The sequence below is a fragment of the Hevea brasiliensis genome, chromosome 12 (assembly GCF_030052815.1).
Source record: "Hevea brasiliensis isolate MT/VB/25A 57/8 chromosome 12, ASM3005281v1, whole genome shotgun sequence".
NCBI lineage: Eukaryota > Viridiplantae > Streptophyta > Magnoliopsida > Malpighiales > Euphorbiaceae > Hevea > Hevea brasiliensis.
Genome location: NC_079504.1, coordinates 20,971,815 through 20,990,454, shown reverse-complemented (window position 1 = coordinate 20,990,454; position 18,640 = coordinate 20,971,815). Strand labels below are relative to the sequence as shown.

General features: G+C 30.5%; 1 protein-coding gene and 1 pseudogene across 1 annotated transcript; one reads left to right on the top strand and one right to left on the bottom strand.

Moving 5' to 3' along the window:
• The first annotated feature begins 4,780 nt into the window (after nucleotides 1-4,780).
• LOC131171130 (MLP-like protein 28) lies at nucleotides 4,781-5,441 on the top strand (annotated as a pseudogene).
• Nucleotides 5,442-6,355: 914 nt separating this feature from the next.
• On the bottom strand, nucleotides 6,356-13,402 carry LOC110663846 (disease resistance protein RPV1). The gene is given in 10 exon segments (XM_058131258.1): nucleotides 6,356-7,521; nucleotides 7,635-8,188; nucleotides 8,191-8,235; nucleotides 8,238-8,397; nucleotides 9,141-9,241; nucleotides 9,244-9,440; nucleotides 9,547-9,766; nucleotides 9,769-10,634; nucleotides 11,956-12,513; nucleotides 13,283-13,402. Coding segments are annotated over 9 exon segments (2,754 nt in total). The 5' UTR covers nucleotides 12,432-12,513; nucleotides 13,283-13,402; the 3' UTR covers nucleotides 6,356-7,386.
• Between the last annotated feature and the right edge of the window lie 5,238 nt (nucleotides 13,403-18,640).

Below are 18,640 nucleotides of genomic sequence, written 5' to 3'. Positions count from 1 at the left end.
TCCTAATTCATGTAATTAGCTTAATTAACATTACTAAACATCAATTTCATGCAAAAATTCTCCCCTAATTCCACGGCTACTGAATTCATGGCTCTTCAATACTTATCAATTTCCTCAATTCTTCTTAGCAAATCAACTTACCCGAAGCTCAAAACAAGGATTAGTGAAGGAAAATGGGAAGATTAGGCACTAACCTTTTTTTGAGCTTGCTAAAACTTCAACTATACCTCTTCAAATTACTATCAAAAGCTTCCTTGTGATGTGGGGATTAACTTTGATGAAGGAACTTATGGGATTTATGGCATGAAAGGGGAGAGAATGAAGCTTTGCATGAAAGTTGGCTATGGAGTTTTGGGAGCTTCAATTCGGCAAGGAAGAGAGGTTGAAGAAGATGAGTGTTAGTGGAACATTCGGCCCACTTTTGACTCCTTTTATACCTCCACTAATGAATTAAATATTACTTAAAATAATTAAGTTTCCATTATTTGTAATTTACACCCCCCATTTCCCCTTAATTACAATATATGCATAAATTCATCTTTTTATGGGGTTTTCAAATTTTAATACTATTTATTTTTCATGGACATTTAGGTCAAAAGTCAACTCTATGTGTCAAATGACCAAAATGCCCCTCTTCTGGTTAAAGTCCTTCTGTTTCAAAATTACCGATTGTACAATTTCTCCAAATTTTTACACTGTCTATTTTTATTTTTATCTTCACTTTTATCAATTAATTAAATTATTCTTGACATTTTTAATACCATTTACACCTCGGTTAATTTTTAATTAAACCCCGGAATTTGTTCCTAGGGTTTCTCGGGGGTCCAGAACACTGCTCTTTCAGCCTAATTTCATTTTAAGTCTTTTATTTTACCTTAATTTTCTTGTATTTTCCTATCATGTATTCTATCATTTTATGTGTCCTCATTATCATTTAGGTGTAGTTCCAGACACCCTGACTATCCGGATAGACGTCAGTCGCCGGGGCAGTAGAATGTACGGACTACCGACGGTGAGGGCGTTACAATCTTATTCTCTAATTTTCCATAACAAGAAGAAAGAAAAAATCAAATTGAAGAAAGAGAAGAAGGAGATGCCATTTTGAAGAGAACTCACCTATGTAAAAGTGTCGTTTTCAGCTCCATTTTCAGAGATTTAGATTCTCTCTATCTGAATTTTTTTATTTTTAGTCTTATTTTCATGTTTTTCTACTTTATTTTATATTTCTTTCTTGTAAAAATAATTATGAGTGAGTAGATACTTGAGATTTCAGAGTTAAGTGGAATGGTTTAATTTTTACTTGCGAATTTGGACTGGATTTATCTAGATTTTAATATACATAAGTTTTGATTCATGTCTTATGTGCTTTTGTTAGGCCTTTTTGGGTTTTATTATTAATCTTTGATTGAATGATTAAAAGGTGAAAATCAATTATAGATAATCAAGATATTGAACTTACTTATCTAGTATTAGAGATAAACTAGGGATTAAGAGATATTTTTAGTTGATTAAAGTGTTTAATGGGTTTTGGGTAAATTAAGCATCGCACCAAAGTGGAGTTTAATTTTTCTTAATACACTCTTTAATTTGCTTGAAAAAGATATTAAAGAAGAACTACTTTCAATTTTTATATTTTTCCTTCAAAAATTGGATTTACCTAACCAAATCCTAATAAATTTATTGCATGAACCCCAACTCTAGAGTCTGACCATTATTTAATTCTAGTTTCTGCATACCTATTGTTAATTTAGTAATTTTACATATAGTTTAGAGATTTATTTACTTTTCTTATTGCTTATTTGGTTATATTTCCATATAGTGGCTTTATTTACATCCTTTAATTTATATACACATTAATTGTTAGCCCAAATAATTGTAACTTTTATAGTTTGGTACTCAAACTCAAATCCCTGTGGGACAATATCTTATTTTTATTACTTGATATGGTTCGTACACTTGTGAAAAATACATATTACAATGGCAATGTTATTGACTACGGTTCTATCTGTGTTCCTGTTTAGTTTTAGGCCATCGTTACAGTTCTTCTTAGGAATTATTGTTTGCATGATGTCGCTGCACATATATTTTGCGACCCTGAGTGTGCTAGTGGACTCCCTTTTAAGAGGAAAGCTCACCCAAAAAGTCTCATAGACGTTTCTATTGAAAGAAGAATAGACTCATGAATCATGATGTATCCTTTTCATTGAAAGCTAGTAATTCTTTGGTTAGTTTTTATTTAAAATTAATATTGCAAAAGCTAGCATGTTTTTCCTTGGTGATCTGCTAGAAAGAAGAGCATTGGTCACTTGTGATAGTGAAACCTCTTTTGATAAACTAAATTAATACCACCATGGTCATGTGCCATACCTGTGGTGTGGATCATGCTGAATTAATGGCCTCCTGGTCTCGAAAGAGAAGAGAGCAAACATATCTAATATTAACCAAAAACCAAAAGTAGTAATTATTTTAAAAGATATAAAGTGAACAAATGTAATTATTCTAAGAGATGTGAACTGTTATATTTATTTCAAAATGTTATATTTATTCTAAAAGGTGTAAAGGCTTTATAAATAACAATTTGAACAAAAATTATTATTTTTTCTTTCTTTTATATCTTTTCTTCATTTATGCTTATAATCAATAATGTTATTCTTTAATTCATTATTGGGAGAAATCTAAAATTATTGTTTAAAATTTTATTTTAGCTCTGTTATTTTAGAGAAATATGCCTAAATTACTTTACAGCAACACAATAGAGGTATAATTCCCTTAAAAAGAGTGACTACATGATTAAAACTTATTGTTATTTTTCTAATAATTTATATTTCATAATAAAAATATAAAATAATATTCAATTCAAAATAATTTAAACTCAATACATGAGGTCGGTAAAATATATTTTATAAGTTTGATTAAGAATTATTGATATTGGCAGCAAAATGTTAGCTGGCCATGATAAGGGAGGGAAGTGGCAACAATTATTTGCTTATTATTAATTTTCATGCAATATCTTGTTACATTTTTCTAGTATTAATTAAATATGTTATCTATGTACGTCATCAAATTAATCAATGGTTGTATTATTAATCCGTAATCCTATTTTAAATTTAAAGGCAGTTAACTAAATCGAATGATTATATTATATATTGATTGTTAAATAAAATAAATTTTCATAAAGTAAAATAATATAAAAATATAATACTAACAATAATTGAATAAGTTATTTAAAACATCATTTATTTAAATAAAATAAAATTACAAGTATTAATTAAATATTGAGTAAGTTGGTGTTGTTAAATAAAATATATATAAAAATAAAATATGCAAAAATATAAATCAAACTGAATGTTTTATATTTATTCGTTTTGGTTAATTATATATATATATATATATATATATATATATATATATATATATATATATATATATATATATATTATTTATTAAAATTGCAATACAATCGAAAATAATAAATTAACTTAAAAATTATTCAAAATCGAATTAACCATTTTTTTAGTTGGATTTTACTGATTCATTGAATTATTATTTAACAGCTATAACAAAAGTGTAAAATACATAGCCTAATGCTTTTTACCTTACAATTTCATGTGTAAATATAAGAAGGAAATTTCTTAACAGCACTAAAGTGTGTAAATACTCAATCAATAAAAAAAATTATTTATATATATATATTTAATTAATATAATGATTAATTGGGTGTATATATCCAAATATAGGTAAGCATTACTCATATAAATAAAGGACTTTTCAAGGATTTTTTTTTATTGCAAAATGTAAAATCTTTTTGCTAAAAATTATATGCTTCGTTTTACTAATATATATATATATATATATATATATATATATATATATATATATATATATATATATATATATATATATATATATATATATTAAAAAATAAAATACAAAAAAAGAAGTATAAATTTGACATATATATTTTGCATACATAAAATTAATCACTTACAAAAAAATAATATAAAGAATTTGGAAAAATTAATAGTATTGACAAAATATGTAGATTGATCAATAGACGGACTGTGCACTTCACTTTTAGACTCCATGATTTTTACGAGTTTAATCAGATTAATTACAAATTTAGGTCTCTTATTAAAAGAAAAATCAGCACGTCATAGAGTACAATTTTCTAAAAAACAAAGTATAGGATTTATTCACTTTATATTCATTAACAATAATAAATCTGAGAAGATATATTCAATTATAGAGAAATTAATAGATACACTTAATAATTAATATACATAAAATTAATGCTTAAATAAATAAAATTCTCTTAAAATATGAAAAACAGACTATAAATAAATATAATAAAATAAATGCACATAATTAAAGCAGTGAATAATCTCTCCCAATCAAATATTATTAATTAGGTATTAATGATGAGTTTGGCTTAATGATTTTATGAGATTACAGTTAGTCAATGTTTACATAAAATTTTTATATAACACATTAAAAGAATTTCTTTACTGAAAACAAAAAATTATCACAGTGGTATCCAAATAAGTACACATAATATATAAATTGTGTCAACTCCAAATTTCTCAATAAAATATTGACATGATAAATAAATTGTGAATTGTGCCTCGCAACATATGATACATCCAAATGCGAAAATCATGTGTCATTGTATTCTACCCCCTCAGCAAACACAAATTGTACATATGCCTGACAACTATATAAACACAGCATGTTAGCCTATCAAATCTGTGCCATATACATTCTTTTATTGAGACAGAAAACCATGGCTCTCAAGGGGAAGTTGAAGATTGTCCTTGAACTCAAGTCCTGATAAATTCTTGAGTCTCTGGAAGGAGCAAGCTCATCAGATTCCTAACCACACTCCTACCAATATTCAAGGAGTTAATGTCCATGAAGGTGATTTGGTCACTCCTGGCTCCATCAGGTCTGGAGATACACTAAAGGTACAGCAACAACAATAAATCTCTTGATCCCTTTTTTTTTCTTTCTTTTTATGGATTGGGTTTTACAACTCTGACAATGATTCTGATATCCGTTAGCCAAAATTCAAAAAATTTTGATTTTAATTCCTTAAAATGCATATTTTGGAATAAAAATATTTCACATTAATTTCTTGCCTATTAATGCTTTTTTAGTTGTAATAAAACCATTGCACAGATGGAAGATCTAAGGTCCTGAAAGAGAATATTGAATTTGAGGAGGAAAAGAAGATAGTAACTATTATTGGTCTGAAAGGTGATGTGTTCAAGATTTGCAAGGTCCTTATCGTCACTTGGGAACTCACACCCAAGAGTCAGGGGAGCTTGGTAGAAGTGACTCTTGAACATGAGAAGCTGAATGAGAATGTTCCTGTTCTTCATAAGTGCATGGATTTTGTGATTAGCATGACTAAGGATATTGATGAAGGAATCTCCGAGGCATGAATGGAAGGGATATAATGTAAAACTCAATTCCATTCTTGTAATTATTGAAAGTTCAATTTAATAAATCTTTAACTTTTTATCTCATTTAATTTATAAGTTTTAATTTAAGCTCAATTTAATTTAAAAATTAAAAAAAAAATCAAGAAATTGAGCTTCTTAAATTTTATGTTTAAATCAAAAAATTAAGAAATTTACTCTCAAAATTAAGAAATTAAATTTTTTGATTTTTAATTTAAATTAAGAAATTTAGCTCATAAATTTTAATTTTTGAACTAAATTGTAACTTTCAGATTAATTTGTAACAAATATTAAAAAATATACCAAATTAAATTTTGTCAATAAATACATAAATATATATATATATATATATATATATATATATATATATATATATATATATATATATATATATATATATATATATATATATTGCAAATACAAAATTTTATTTTGCGTTATATTTACTTTTATAAGATTGAAATTTTGAGACGAGTCTATTTCTTTTTTTTTTTTACTTTTTTTTTTTTTACATTCCCCTTACTTAAAAATTAGAACTTTACAGCAATTTAGTTCAATTAATTTTTTTATCAATTTTAATTTTTTATGAAAAATTATAATTCCTTTTAATTTAAAAATTTTTTATCTTATAATAAATAAAAATAAAATATAATTATGTGAAAATTTAATTAAAACTTTTTTTCTAAAAGATTTATTCTAAAAGAAACCATACGAAGATCAAGAAAATAATTTCATTCATGAGTACAAAGATTCACACGCTCAACGATAAGCCCAGCATTAGCATACATCATGATCAAAGAGAACAATTCGCAAACAGTCAGCCAACTATGGACCATAAAAAAAAAAAACAGAAAACACAAAATTGGTAGAACACATCGCCAACATAGAAGGCCGGCTTGATCACCAAACCATAAAACTGCAGGCACCAAGATGACACCCACGTGTCAAGGGAGGTACTGACACCAGCAGCAAAAATACAAAAGGCAAAGAGAGACATCAGCTTTTCTAAAGTCTTGGAAAATTCTTCCCTAAATCTCATTCATCGTTAATTCAAAGACAATATAAATGATGAAATTGAAATCTACATATTTGTGTATTGAGTTTATAATGAAATAAATCTAGGAAAGTTTCTCCCTTTCATCACAATGAGAGAAATTTTTTATTTGCAACGCAGAAAATTTTCAGTACATTATACTTAAAAATAGTGCGCTATTGGTCACATTCCAATTCATTTTTCATAATTCAAAAATTGTGACATGATTGTTGAGTTTACTAACTTTTAATAAACTCATTCATTGACCTTTTTAAAGTAGGCCAACAAGGTCATGCATATTCTGGTGTTTCTGAGACTTATCTATGATGATCTCCGAGGTAAGAAGGTCAAGCTCTTTCTGGTCAATCAAATCGAAGCACCCAAATTGACGATATCTAGATACATCCAATTTCAACTCACTGAATTTTAACCCAGTAACAGTAGCTCCCATATATTCCTCACCGTAACACATTTGACCCTCAGTTTTTGATAATGCTTCCTCAACTTGTTGATGGATGAAAGGACATTGACAGAATCTTTCCTCTTGAAAATATAGCATACCAACCCCACAACTGATAACGTTAGAACAACGTAAAGGATAACCGTTCATATCTTCAGGCTAGAATTCCACAAGAAGCTTACTGTATTTGACGAACCAATCATCTTTTGTGACATCCACAAAGGGATCATACCCAAAGAATGTATGAGCTGTTTCACTATCCTCTCCCTCCCAATAATTCCTAGCAGTTTTACGACCATACCAACCACCAAAATAGCAATGGAGATCTTTGCAGTCATAATAATCATTTCTGAAGAGATATCTGCATTTAACTTGGAAACCAAAGTCATTCATGTTCTAGTTGTTAAAAGTAATAACAGCACACAGGGCAAAACCTAAGAACTCACTATTAGCCCAATATGGAGACAGGTGGATTGCCATGGATAATCCCCCACTTTGATGGCTGAACCACTTTGGAATACTGCTTCCAGGGAAGCAAAACCAGATTCCCCTGCTCGCACGTAAGGCATCTGCACCACAAAAATCATGATTTTTAACATGGGAGATGGTCGGTTAAAATAAATAAATAAATATTATAAAAAAGGGGAAGAGGAGGCAGCGTGGTGGAGGTAGGAGAAGAGACCTGATTGTGCAATCTTTTTGAATAAAGCTGAAATTTTGTTAGCGCATATGTCATGATGTTGTGCCTAGCAGTCCCGTGCAAGTTTCTGCAATTAGTGAAAAGGAATTCAAAAATGTTTCCCTCAACTATAGTCGAGTCAATTGACACATATCGGAGTGAGAAACAGTTGTATGCATCTAATTTTGTCAACTGGTGTGGAAGTGCTCTTATTGATAGTAGCAACTCGCAATCCCTTAAACCGAGATATTGCAGCTCCGTGAGCATTCTGATGCTAGCAGGTATCCGATTAAAAGAGTTTCCACTTAGATCTAAAGCTTCTAGAGAGAATAAGTAGCCGATGCAGTCAGGTATGTGGCACATCCTGCAACCAGTTAGATATAGCTTCCGCAAGAATTGTAAATGTGAACCTGAATTATGAACAATTGAGATCAACACTGGCAATCCCCGAATTCTTTTGCAGTTCCTCAATTCCAAGCTGGAAAGTGCCTTCAAATTTTCGATGGGTGATGGTAACTCTCTTATGGCTGTTCCACCTAAATAAAGGCATCTTAATGATTGAGCTTTTGCAAAGATTTCAACTTACAAATACAACTTGGAAGAATACAAACTTTTTGCAGTTTTGCAGGCTCAATTCAACAAGTTCAAAGCGATACTCAATTGATGATGGAATTTCCTCTATTGCTGTCCCATCTAAGAACAACTTCCTTATGCTCTTTGAAACCTCTGGAAACTTGTTTATACTTGAGCAGCCAGAGACAATAAGCTTTTCAAGTGATGCCAACTTAGAAATGGTACAAGGAATATTCTTAAGCCTTTTACAGTTCTTCAGATCCAAACAAGAGAGTTTGGAGAGCTCACCAACTGTCGAGGGGAGTTCTTCTATTCCAGTTTCACTTAAGTACAAGAATTGGATATTAGTTGAAATATCCGGAAACTTGGTGATAGATGAGCAGCCAGAAAAATCGGTAGTCCCAAGGAATTTCAACAAATGCAAGCTCTCTGGAAGATACCATAGTCGTTTACAATCCTTCATATTCAATGCAACGAGTCCACTGAGATGCCCAATTGATTTGGCAAGGTGTCCTATTGCAGTCCCATTTAAATTTAAATACATTATATTCTCTGAAATCTCTGGACACTCCCTAAGATTTGTGCAGCCAGAAAGGTTAAGAGTCTTAAGCGATCTCAATTTAATGCAACTAGGGAGGCTCACAACACTTGTGCAGCATCTCATACTCAAAATCATAAGTTTATCTAGAAACCTAATAGAAGAGGGAACTTCTATCAAGCTAGTACAGTAATCGAAATTCACTTTCTCAAGATTCTTGGCCTGTGAGAGGTCTGGAAATGTGGTCAAGTGTTCAGAATTACTAAGGTTGAGCTCTTTCAAACTTGCAAGATTCTACGAAAACCATATGATTAGGCACAAAAAATTAGCACAGGCTCATCCCATTTTTGAGAGAAAGCAGGGGTAGAAAGGGAATTGAGATAAATAATACAGAATACCTGTACTCCTGTCCATAGTTGTTTAACACAGCTGTTAGGCAAGTTCAGTTCAACAAGTTTCTCTGCTTGAAAATTGGATAGCAGAGAGCTCAGAGGTATCTATCCCAATGAAGATACCTCAACTCATCAGAAAGAAACTCAAGGCCACAAGGCAGATGCACTTTACAGTTCTTTCCAACTATGGAATTATGGATTTTCAGCAGTTTAAGGTTATACATCCTCATGAAGGCTTTGGAACTCAAGTACATTTCTCCAATTTTAGTTGTTTCTAAGAATATTCCCTCAACCTTTTTAGATCCTGAACATCACAAGAAAGAAGAAATAAAGCATAAGCTACACAAATATGTAAAGCTGAAGGGGGAAAAATATATACATATTTATATATACCATGCATATGGCTCTCACCAGATTTTTGGTCAACACTTGATAAACATCAGTAGGACTCCACAATCTACTGCACTTGCCCAGCTCTTTAACAGATTCTTGGCGAACAATTTCATGAGCCAACTCTTGCAGCAAGTTATGCATCTCCAACTTGTTTCCTAGGAAGGTAATAAGGCATTTGTCAACAAGAGCACTAATTCCAATGCCTGCTGAGAAACCACAACCATCTAGTATTCTCTTATGAAATCAATTTGTTGCCCCTTGAAAAAACATGCAATATCAAGAAATATATTTTTCTCTTCGTCATCTAGCACATCAAAACTTATTCTCAACATGTGAAAAATTTTAGGCTGAGGAATTCTTCCAAGTTTATCCAATGTGCTTTCCCAATCTTCTCTCCTTCTGTCAAACAGGAAAGAACCCAAAACTTTAAGTGCCAAGGGGTTTCCTTGAGCATAGTTCACCACCCTATTTGATAGCTCCAATCTATCAGAAGTGGGATAATTTTTCTTAAAAGCATTCAAACTGAAAAGTTGAAGAGCTTCATCATCATTTAATCCCTCAACTTCATATATTTCATCAACTCCATTCTTAAGAACATGCCTATCTCTAGATGTCACAATAATTCTACTTCCCAAAGCAAAATCACATCTTCCAATCAGGACTTCTAGCTGATCCACATCATTCAAATCATCAAGGACAAGCAAGACCCTTTTGTTGCGAATACTATCCTTAATGGAGATAGATTCTACATTGAGAGTGACAATATGTAGATTTTCCTCCTCTAACAATTCAAAAAGAATCTTTTCTCTTAAATGACATAGCCCCCCAAATTGTTTTGATTCTTCCCTTATATTCTCAAGAAAAATGCAAGCTTCAAATTGATTTAAGAGAGCGTTGAAAATAGCTCTAGCAATAGTTGTTTTACCTATGCCAGCCATACCCCAAATTCCTACAAGACAAACACTTGTCAACCCAACGCGTAACAAATTTTTAATCAGCCTAATGTGTAAGTCTGTTTCAATCAGACCCTTTGAATCTCCTGACGATGCATAATTCAATTTTCTCAAAATATGTTGCACAATTTCTTTCACAAGTTTTGCCTCAGACCTAACAAAATTAAAAGAGTTAAGACAAAAAGTATAGTAAAGAGAAAAAAAAATGAAAGGTTTCTTCTAAACACACAATTTGACAACAAGAGAATTAACCACATCAAAAGTCCTTACACTGTACACTGTTTATCAATAAGGTACAGATCCTTTTTATCCTCTTTCAAGTCCTGAAACCTTGTTACAATAGCACCATTAGTTCTAACCATTAATTAGGTATTGCCATGTATAAGGCAAAATTGCAATTCTTTTATTCCATTTTTTTTTCCCACATCAGCCTTCTACACAACAAAAAAAATATGAAAAAGAAAAAAAAAATTATAAACATATAACAAAACTTTCCTTCATTTGTTTAACCACTCAACGGAAATTTAAAGAGTTGGAAAAGACACTTTTTTTTCTAGGTTCTTCATTTGTTTTCTGAAATAAAATACTATTTTTGTTGTGCATAAAGATTTTCTTTTTTGGGGGAAAATTATTGTCATTCAATATTCACAAGGCAGTAATGAACTTAATTTCTCAATGGTTTAGGGATCATCATTCATGTTTAAAACAAATCAAGAATGTTACAACATATTTTCTTTAACAAAAATTGATGGTTTGTTTCAAAATAAACTGAATAAGTACACTTCTAGTCCTCGTTTTCAAAGACTTCCATTTTTGAGATCAAACATTTTAGTTCTTGAATCGCAGAATATTGAACATTTTGGTCTTTTAATGAATTAAGAAACAAAGTCAAAAGAGAAAATATTTTCTGGTGAAAGAAAGCCATTTTGGTCCATAGAAGGAAATCAATTGCCAGATTTTACACTGATGAAATCTCAACCACTAAATTTGAATTTAATGGTCGCAATGGGATAAACATAATAAGTCACATTTATGTAAACATGACAACATAAACAAGCAAGACACATGTTTGCTAGCTCAACTCAAGTGGGTTTCATGAATTATGACCATGATTTTACTAGCAAAAATGCTATTTTTGGGTCCATGTGTCCCTTCTGTTTTTGTTTTAAAGGAGAAAAACATGTTACTACAACCATTTGAAAACCAGAAAAGTGGATTTTACTTGTTTTTATCTACTTGTTTTACAACAATTTTCAGTATTGAACAAAAACAACAAAAAATAGACAAAATAATTGATACCAAATAAGGTCTTAAATGTATGTATTTTGTATTTTTTTTATCCTGTAAAATTAATTGTCAATTACATTTACATTTGCATAAAAATGCCACAAAGTTTATTTATATTCCTTTCTATATATGAAACCTTCAAAATGAAAATGAGAAACGCATAAAGGAATTGACAGTTTGACACATACCTTATCACTTGGGAATCCCATCCTGATATACTAGCAACTTTCATCAAGTCAGCCCTCCAACGGGGCATCCTTTCCATTTTCTCCTTGAAGTTCTTCTCAAGCTCAATAAATGCCTCTGCAAAACTGCCACTTTGTCTTTCAACATCAGATGGATCTATGTGGTAAAAAATTGGTAAAAGCATCTGACCATAAATTTCCTAGCATTCAAGTATCTTCACCATTTCATCCAAGCACCATGGAGAAGATGCATAATTTTTGGAGAAAATGATTACAGAAATCATTGATTCTTCAATTGTTCTCAAAAGGCCTGGTGTTATTTCTTCCCCTCTTTCAAGGTCATTGTCTATGAAGGTCTTGATTTTTTTACAACATAAAGCATCATAGAGATGGCTAGTAAAATTGTCACGGGTATCCTCTCCTCTAAAGCTAAGAAACACATCATACTTTCCTTTTCGAGATGCAGAGGAAGATGCCATAATGGACAGTTACAATATATTTGCGATGAAAAAATCACTTCCAAGTTGGAATTCAGCAAAGGCTCCCTTATCTCCTGGGAAACTACAATAAAGAAATCAATATTAATAAGCAGTGAACCACAAAACAAAGGAAATTAGAAAGAGAGAATAGCAATATGGTATGAAAAATCAGTTAAACCAACTCGTGTAATTGTGGATCGAGCAATTTGACTGATGTTTTCTAAATATAAAAGTTCTTAGACACCAATCATAGACATAATAAACTCCCTCAAAAAAAAAATTGTAATCTTCCACCTTTATCAACAAAGTGTTAATATAAAAAAATAATAAAAGTCATTGTTATTAAAGCAATTAAATGATCCACAAAAAAAATAAAAGCAATTAAATATATATAGGTAATTCGCATTGTACATCTTTTGTCTTGGGTTTATCTATGGTTGACACAAGAAAAATCCCAGAGCTATTTTCGAATTCACCCATAGATAACAAGGAATCAACCACTTCTGAACCAGCAAATGCACCGTATGTTTTCCTTCAACACCATGAAACATCTAAATTTGTTTAGTATGATTAAAAAGAATATTTTTCATGCACAATTATTGTTTGAAACTTTTCTTTCTTTTTTCTTAAACTGAATATTTATATTCCCTTTTACTAAATTCGACAGAGTCCTAACAATTTTCCAATCTCCAACACGGTTGATTAAACCCAAGTTCACCTCCCTTCAAAAGAAAAGAATCCCAAGGTCAAACTAAAGTTGAAGTTCAAATTAAAGCCACCAAATGAGAAAGAGAGGAACCCAATATGAATATCGATCAGAAAAGCATAAAACAGAGAATTAAAATGAATACCTTGATGATTGGAACCTTGATTTACAGTCAAAAGATGAGAAAAGCGGCAAATTTTTTTGCTTCGATCAGCGAACAGCAAAAACAAGAAAGAGAAAAAGATGATTCGTCAATCCAATTTGGCGGAAAAAATGGCTCCCAACTTCATGTTGTGTTTTTGGTGGTTTTGATGTTTGGTTTGGAACACTCGCTCTCTTACTCGCATGCACGCTCTCTCCCTCTCTGAGCAGGGAATGATGCTTGCGGTGTTGCTTATTTGGAAATGGATTGAGAAGCAAATTTGAATAAGAAGTTTGCTAGTGTGAAATCTCAAAGGGTAAAAGTAGACGACTCTTTTGTTCCTTCATTGGAAGATGAGGCAACAGGAGTTCCGCATCTACATGTAGAAACTAAACAATGATGGTATATTAGCATAAATTATCACTCGAATTTTATGAGTTATTTTTATAAAAGTCTTTTTTTTTTTTTTTACTTATTCAATTTTCATTTAAATATCATTAAGATTACTATGATCGAAAATTATAAGTTTCTAAGTTAATCTAGTTAATTTTCACTAATAATCATTCAACTTTAGGTGTCTTTCCATATTGTTATTCAACCTTAATTTTTTCTTTTATTAACTTAAAACTCCCTTAGCTTCAATTTGAGTATATTTAAAATTCTTGTTCTTGTAATAGGAGATTTACAGATTATCACACATAAAAAAAAAAAATTATTTCTTTCTCCTCAAATCTCTCCCAATTTCACATTTTTTAATCAAAATTTTTACAACATAAACCTGCAGGTTGTCGCAAATAAATAATTATTTCAATTCATTCCTTCAAATTACAAACAAATAGTATTAAATTAAAAAAAATTCAAATTCAATAGTAAAAATTTTAATTAGAAAATGTGAAATTAGGAGAGATGTAAAGAGAGAGAAATAATTATTTATTTGTGTTGCCATGTAAACTTGCAATCATAGGTAATAAGGAATTTAGATTTACTCAAATTGAGATTGAGAGGGTTTAAGTTTTACTAAGTATGCTAAAATTGAGTGACGGTATTGAAAAAACAACTAAAGTTGAGTGATTAAGTGAAAATTAGCTCAAGTTAACTTAGAAACGTGCAACATTAAGTCATAGTAACTTTAATGATACTTAAATTGAAATTATATAAGTTTTAAGAAAAAAAAATTAAGTTGAATGATTTTTTTGAAATAAGTCATAAAGTTGATTGATTTCGAGTGATAATTATGCAAATATCTAACTGCTTGTGTCTTTCTCTCTCACCAAAAATCTCAATATTTCAATAAAGTCGCAACACAAATTTTTGGGTCAAGTTATAAATTAATCAAATCCATAAAACATATCTAAAATTCAAGATGACTCAATTTAGCCCCTATACTTATTGGGAAGTTTAATTTAGCATATTTTTAACTTTGGTCTAATTTATCTCTAAAAATTTCAATTTAAACTCAATTTAGTCTAAAAATTAAAATTTATAAGCTAAATTTCTTAATTTCTTGATTTAAATAAAAAAATAAAGAAGTTCAATTTCTTGATTTTGAGACTAAACTTTTTGATTTTTTTTTATTTAAGCCCAAAAATCAACAAGTTCAATTTCTTAATTTTCTTGATTTTTAGGCTAAATTAAATTTAAATTAAAATTTCTGGTCTAAATTGAACAAAAGTAAAAAATAGACTAAATTGAATTTCCTCAATAAGTATAGGGGCATAATTGAGTTTTAAGCCAATTCAAGACACATAAAAGAATACATATACCTACCAATTCAAGGAGTTCATATCCATGAAGGTGACTGTTGGGTCGCTCCTGGCTCTATCAAGGTCTAGAAGTAGACTAAATGTATGTAGAGCAACAATAATATCCCTTTTATTGTTTTATCGATTGGGTTTCGGTTTTACAACTCTTGACAACGATATCTAACAAAATTTTTTATTTTAATTTCTTAAAATGCATATTTTGGATAATTTTAGGTAAGTTTATTGCATTTTTAATGTTCTTTATGTTGTAATAAAACCATTGCATAGATAGAAGAACTAAGGTTTTTAAAGAGAAGATTGTATTGGATAAGGAGAAGAAGATAATAATTATAAGGAGAAGAAGATGGTAATTATCATTGGTCTAGATGGTGATGTGTTCAAAATGGTGATGTGTTCAAGATTTACAAGGTCTATAATGTCATCTGGGAACTCATACCCAAGGGTTAGGAGAGCTTGGTAAAAGTGACTTTTCAATATGAGAAGCTAAACTGGAATGTTCCTGTTCCTGATACATACATGGATTTTGTGATTTGCGTGACCACATGCATGGATTTTGTGATTAGCATGACTAAGTATATTGATGAAGGAATCTCCAAGGCATAAATGGAATTGAAGCATATATCTGAGGACAGTAAGGGCTGAGTATTTAGTTCAAACTGAGCCGAACAACTAAAATTAAATTAATCAAATTACTATATTTGACAAACCGAGCCGAACTAAAATGTATAGAAACTTGAACAAAATTGAATCGCTTTAATTTGGTTCAGTTCAATTTAAAAGTTCGGTTCTTTCACAAATTCTTACACTTCAGCTATAGTTCTTCCATAGTCCTATTCTTCATTCTCATCTCTTAGTCATAGAATTACACATTCAAATTTATAGAATTGATTTAAACATTCAAACTCACTAGGTTGATTCAAACTGTAACACCCCCATACTAAGTAGCCTATACATGCTACTGTTCCAGTGACTAGTGTCTGTCTAGACAGTCAGGATGTGTAAAATCATATTTATGTCATCTAGAAAAGCCATAAATAAAAATTAATAGAAACTACATGAAGGTGAAATGGAAATAAGAAAAATAAAGCATAATGGGTTAAATAAGCCGAGGTCCCGGCAATGAGTGACTAACCTGGGAAGTAACTGCGAGCTCAGTTGCTACCCTAATTTCGTATGGGACCCTATGACACCCCAAGCCTAAGGATAATTGCGAAACTAATGGTAATGTGAAAACCGCAGAAAAGAATAGAGAGCAAGTTCAAATAATTGAATCAGAGTTCAGGAAGTAACATAGTGCCATTGAAAAATTAATTAGACCCAATAAGGAGCAAATTGGTCAATTCACCCTTAGAGGTAACTCTTGGCCTAAATGTCCATTAAAATGTAGGAAATTAAAATTTTAAAAAAGAATTAAAAACATAAAGAGGTGTATGGAAGAAAAGAAAAATTCAATTTTTAAAGTGATTATGACATCATCAATGTGTAAGCATGACACAAATTAAAATTATAATTTAAATTAACTTATTTTGTGTAAAGATAAATAAGATAAGTGAGAAAAAAAAAATCATTGTCTTCATTCCCATTTAGGCCGAACCTCTCTCTCTACATCTCTCTCTCATTGTCTTCCATTGAAGCACTTAAAAAGCTTTAAAAAACCTTAATTTCCTTCCATAATTTTTCTAATTCCTAGCACCAAATCTTGATATTTGACCTTGGTTAAGAACTTAGAAGCAAAGAAAAGAAGATAAGGTGAAGAATTGAAGGCTTTGGAATTCAACAAAGAGGTTAGTTGAAATTTACTCTTCTTTTTTTCATGGATACTTGAATTTAGGCTAAAAGATGCTAAAATTAATTCAAAAATTGAAAGAAATATGCATGAATAGTGGTGTAGAAATTTCGGCCAGCTATGACATATTAGGGTTTTGAATTGTTTTAATTTAATTGAACATGTAATTTAGCTTAAATGAGACCATGAACATAAATTTGGTGATGATTGGCATGGGAATTGCATAGATGTATAAAATTGGGAAGACAAGAATTAGGGTTTTGGGTGGAAATTGGGGGTTTTGAGAATTGTTGACCAATTGATGTTGTGATGCTAAATTTTGATCAATTAGTGTGTTTTGAACTGGGAATTGATGAATGGAATTGAAAGAATTGATAAATGTTGAATGGTTGAATTCTGGACCAATGAGTCCAGCAATGTTAAATGGCTATAAGTTGAATTATGTTGCTCCAATTGGTATGAGGCCAATTGAAAATGAAACTAGGGTCATAATGCCACATTTTTTATGAAGAAACCTTGCCAAAAAATTGACCCCAAGTTGATCTACAAATTGCTAGAATCCAGAATTGATAGTCTGATTCTGAACAGAATTGACCAAATGAAAAATACATGTTCAATTGGCCATAACTTTGTATAGAGAGGTCCAAATTACCTAATTTTTAAACCCATGGAAAGCTTGGACATAGTAGAACAACTTTCATGTAGAACAGAAATCCAAATTTTGACCATAACCTAGTCAAACTACCAATCAAAATTGACCTATCAAAACTACTAGAACCAAAAATTGCCCAGAATTTCTGGAATTGGACCAATCCAGCCAGTCATGGTAAAAATACTATAACTTGAGCTACAAAAATCTAAATGGAGTTATTCAAAAGGGAAATTAAATTAGAGACATTAAGAAACAACTTTTATGATTAAAGTTTAGCCAAATTCCCACTGTAGAATGGTCCAATGGAACAGTAAACATAGGTAATGAAATATGAAATTCTGCAATTTCTTCTAATAAGCTTTGAATTGCAATTGGCAACCAATGCTAATAAATTTGTGATCCAAAATGTGGTATGACCATATATTTAAAAATTGTATACCTATTATTTATGAAAAAGTTAACAGTTTACATAAATAGTAATGTAAATAGTAACCACCCAAACATTAAATACAAAGAACTCAACCTTATGAGACCTTATAAGTAAATTAAGTATGCAAAATTCAATTGTTAGATTAATTATTAGAAATAATTTGAAAGGATATTGAAACACTTTAATTATGTGTTTCAGTTGGAAAGGAGCCCTCCAAGGAAGGAGAACGAGTAGATTAAGTCAAAGCAAGTGAGGAGGTTTGTGCACAATAATTTTTGACTTTTTGTTTTTTACTTGAAAATTTATTTGAATAAGTATTGTGAACAATTTGTGTTTGTTATGACTTTGAGAAATTTTTTTTGAGAAATGTTGTGTTACCTACTTTCTAAGTGAAAATTTTGAATGACATACGACTAGTGTTTGAAATTGACTTATTTGAATGAAATGGTTTGCATTGGATTTTGAAGTCACATTTGGCATGACAATTCTATTGTGTTCCTCCTCCATTTATGGAGTTAAGATTGATTAAGTTTCTCCCTCTTTGGCTTGCCAGTTTGAGGTTGAGTTTGGATGAGTACTCATATAGCTAGCTAGCTAGCCACCTCCCTCATTGATTTCGATTAGTGAGGTTGTAGATTACTTTGTCGTGGTGTACAACATGGCATTGATCATAAAATTTTGTGTCATAACCTAAGTTGTGTTAATTATTGACAACACTATTGTTTATACT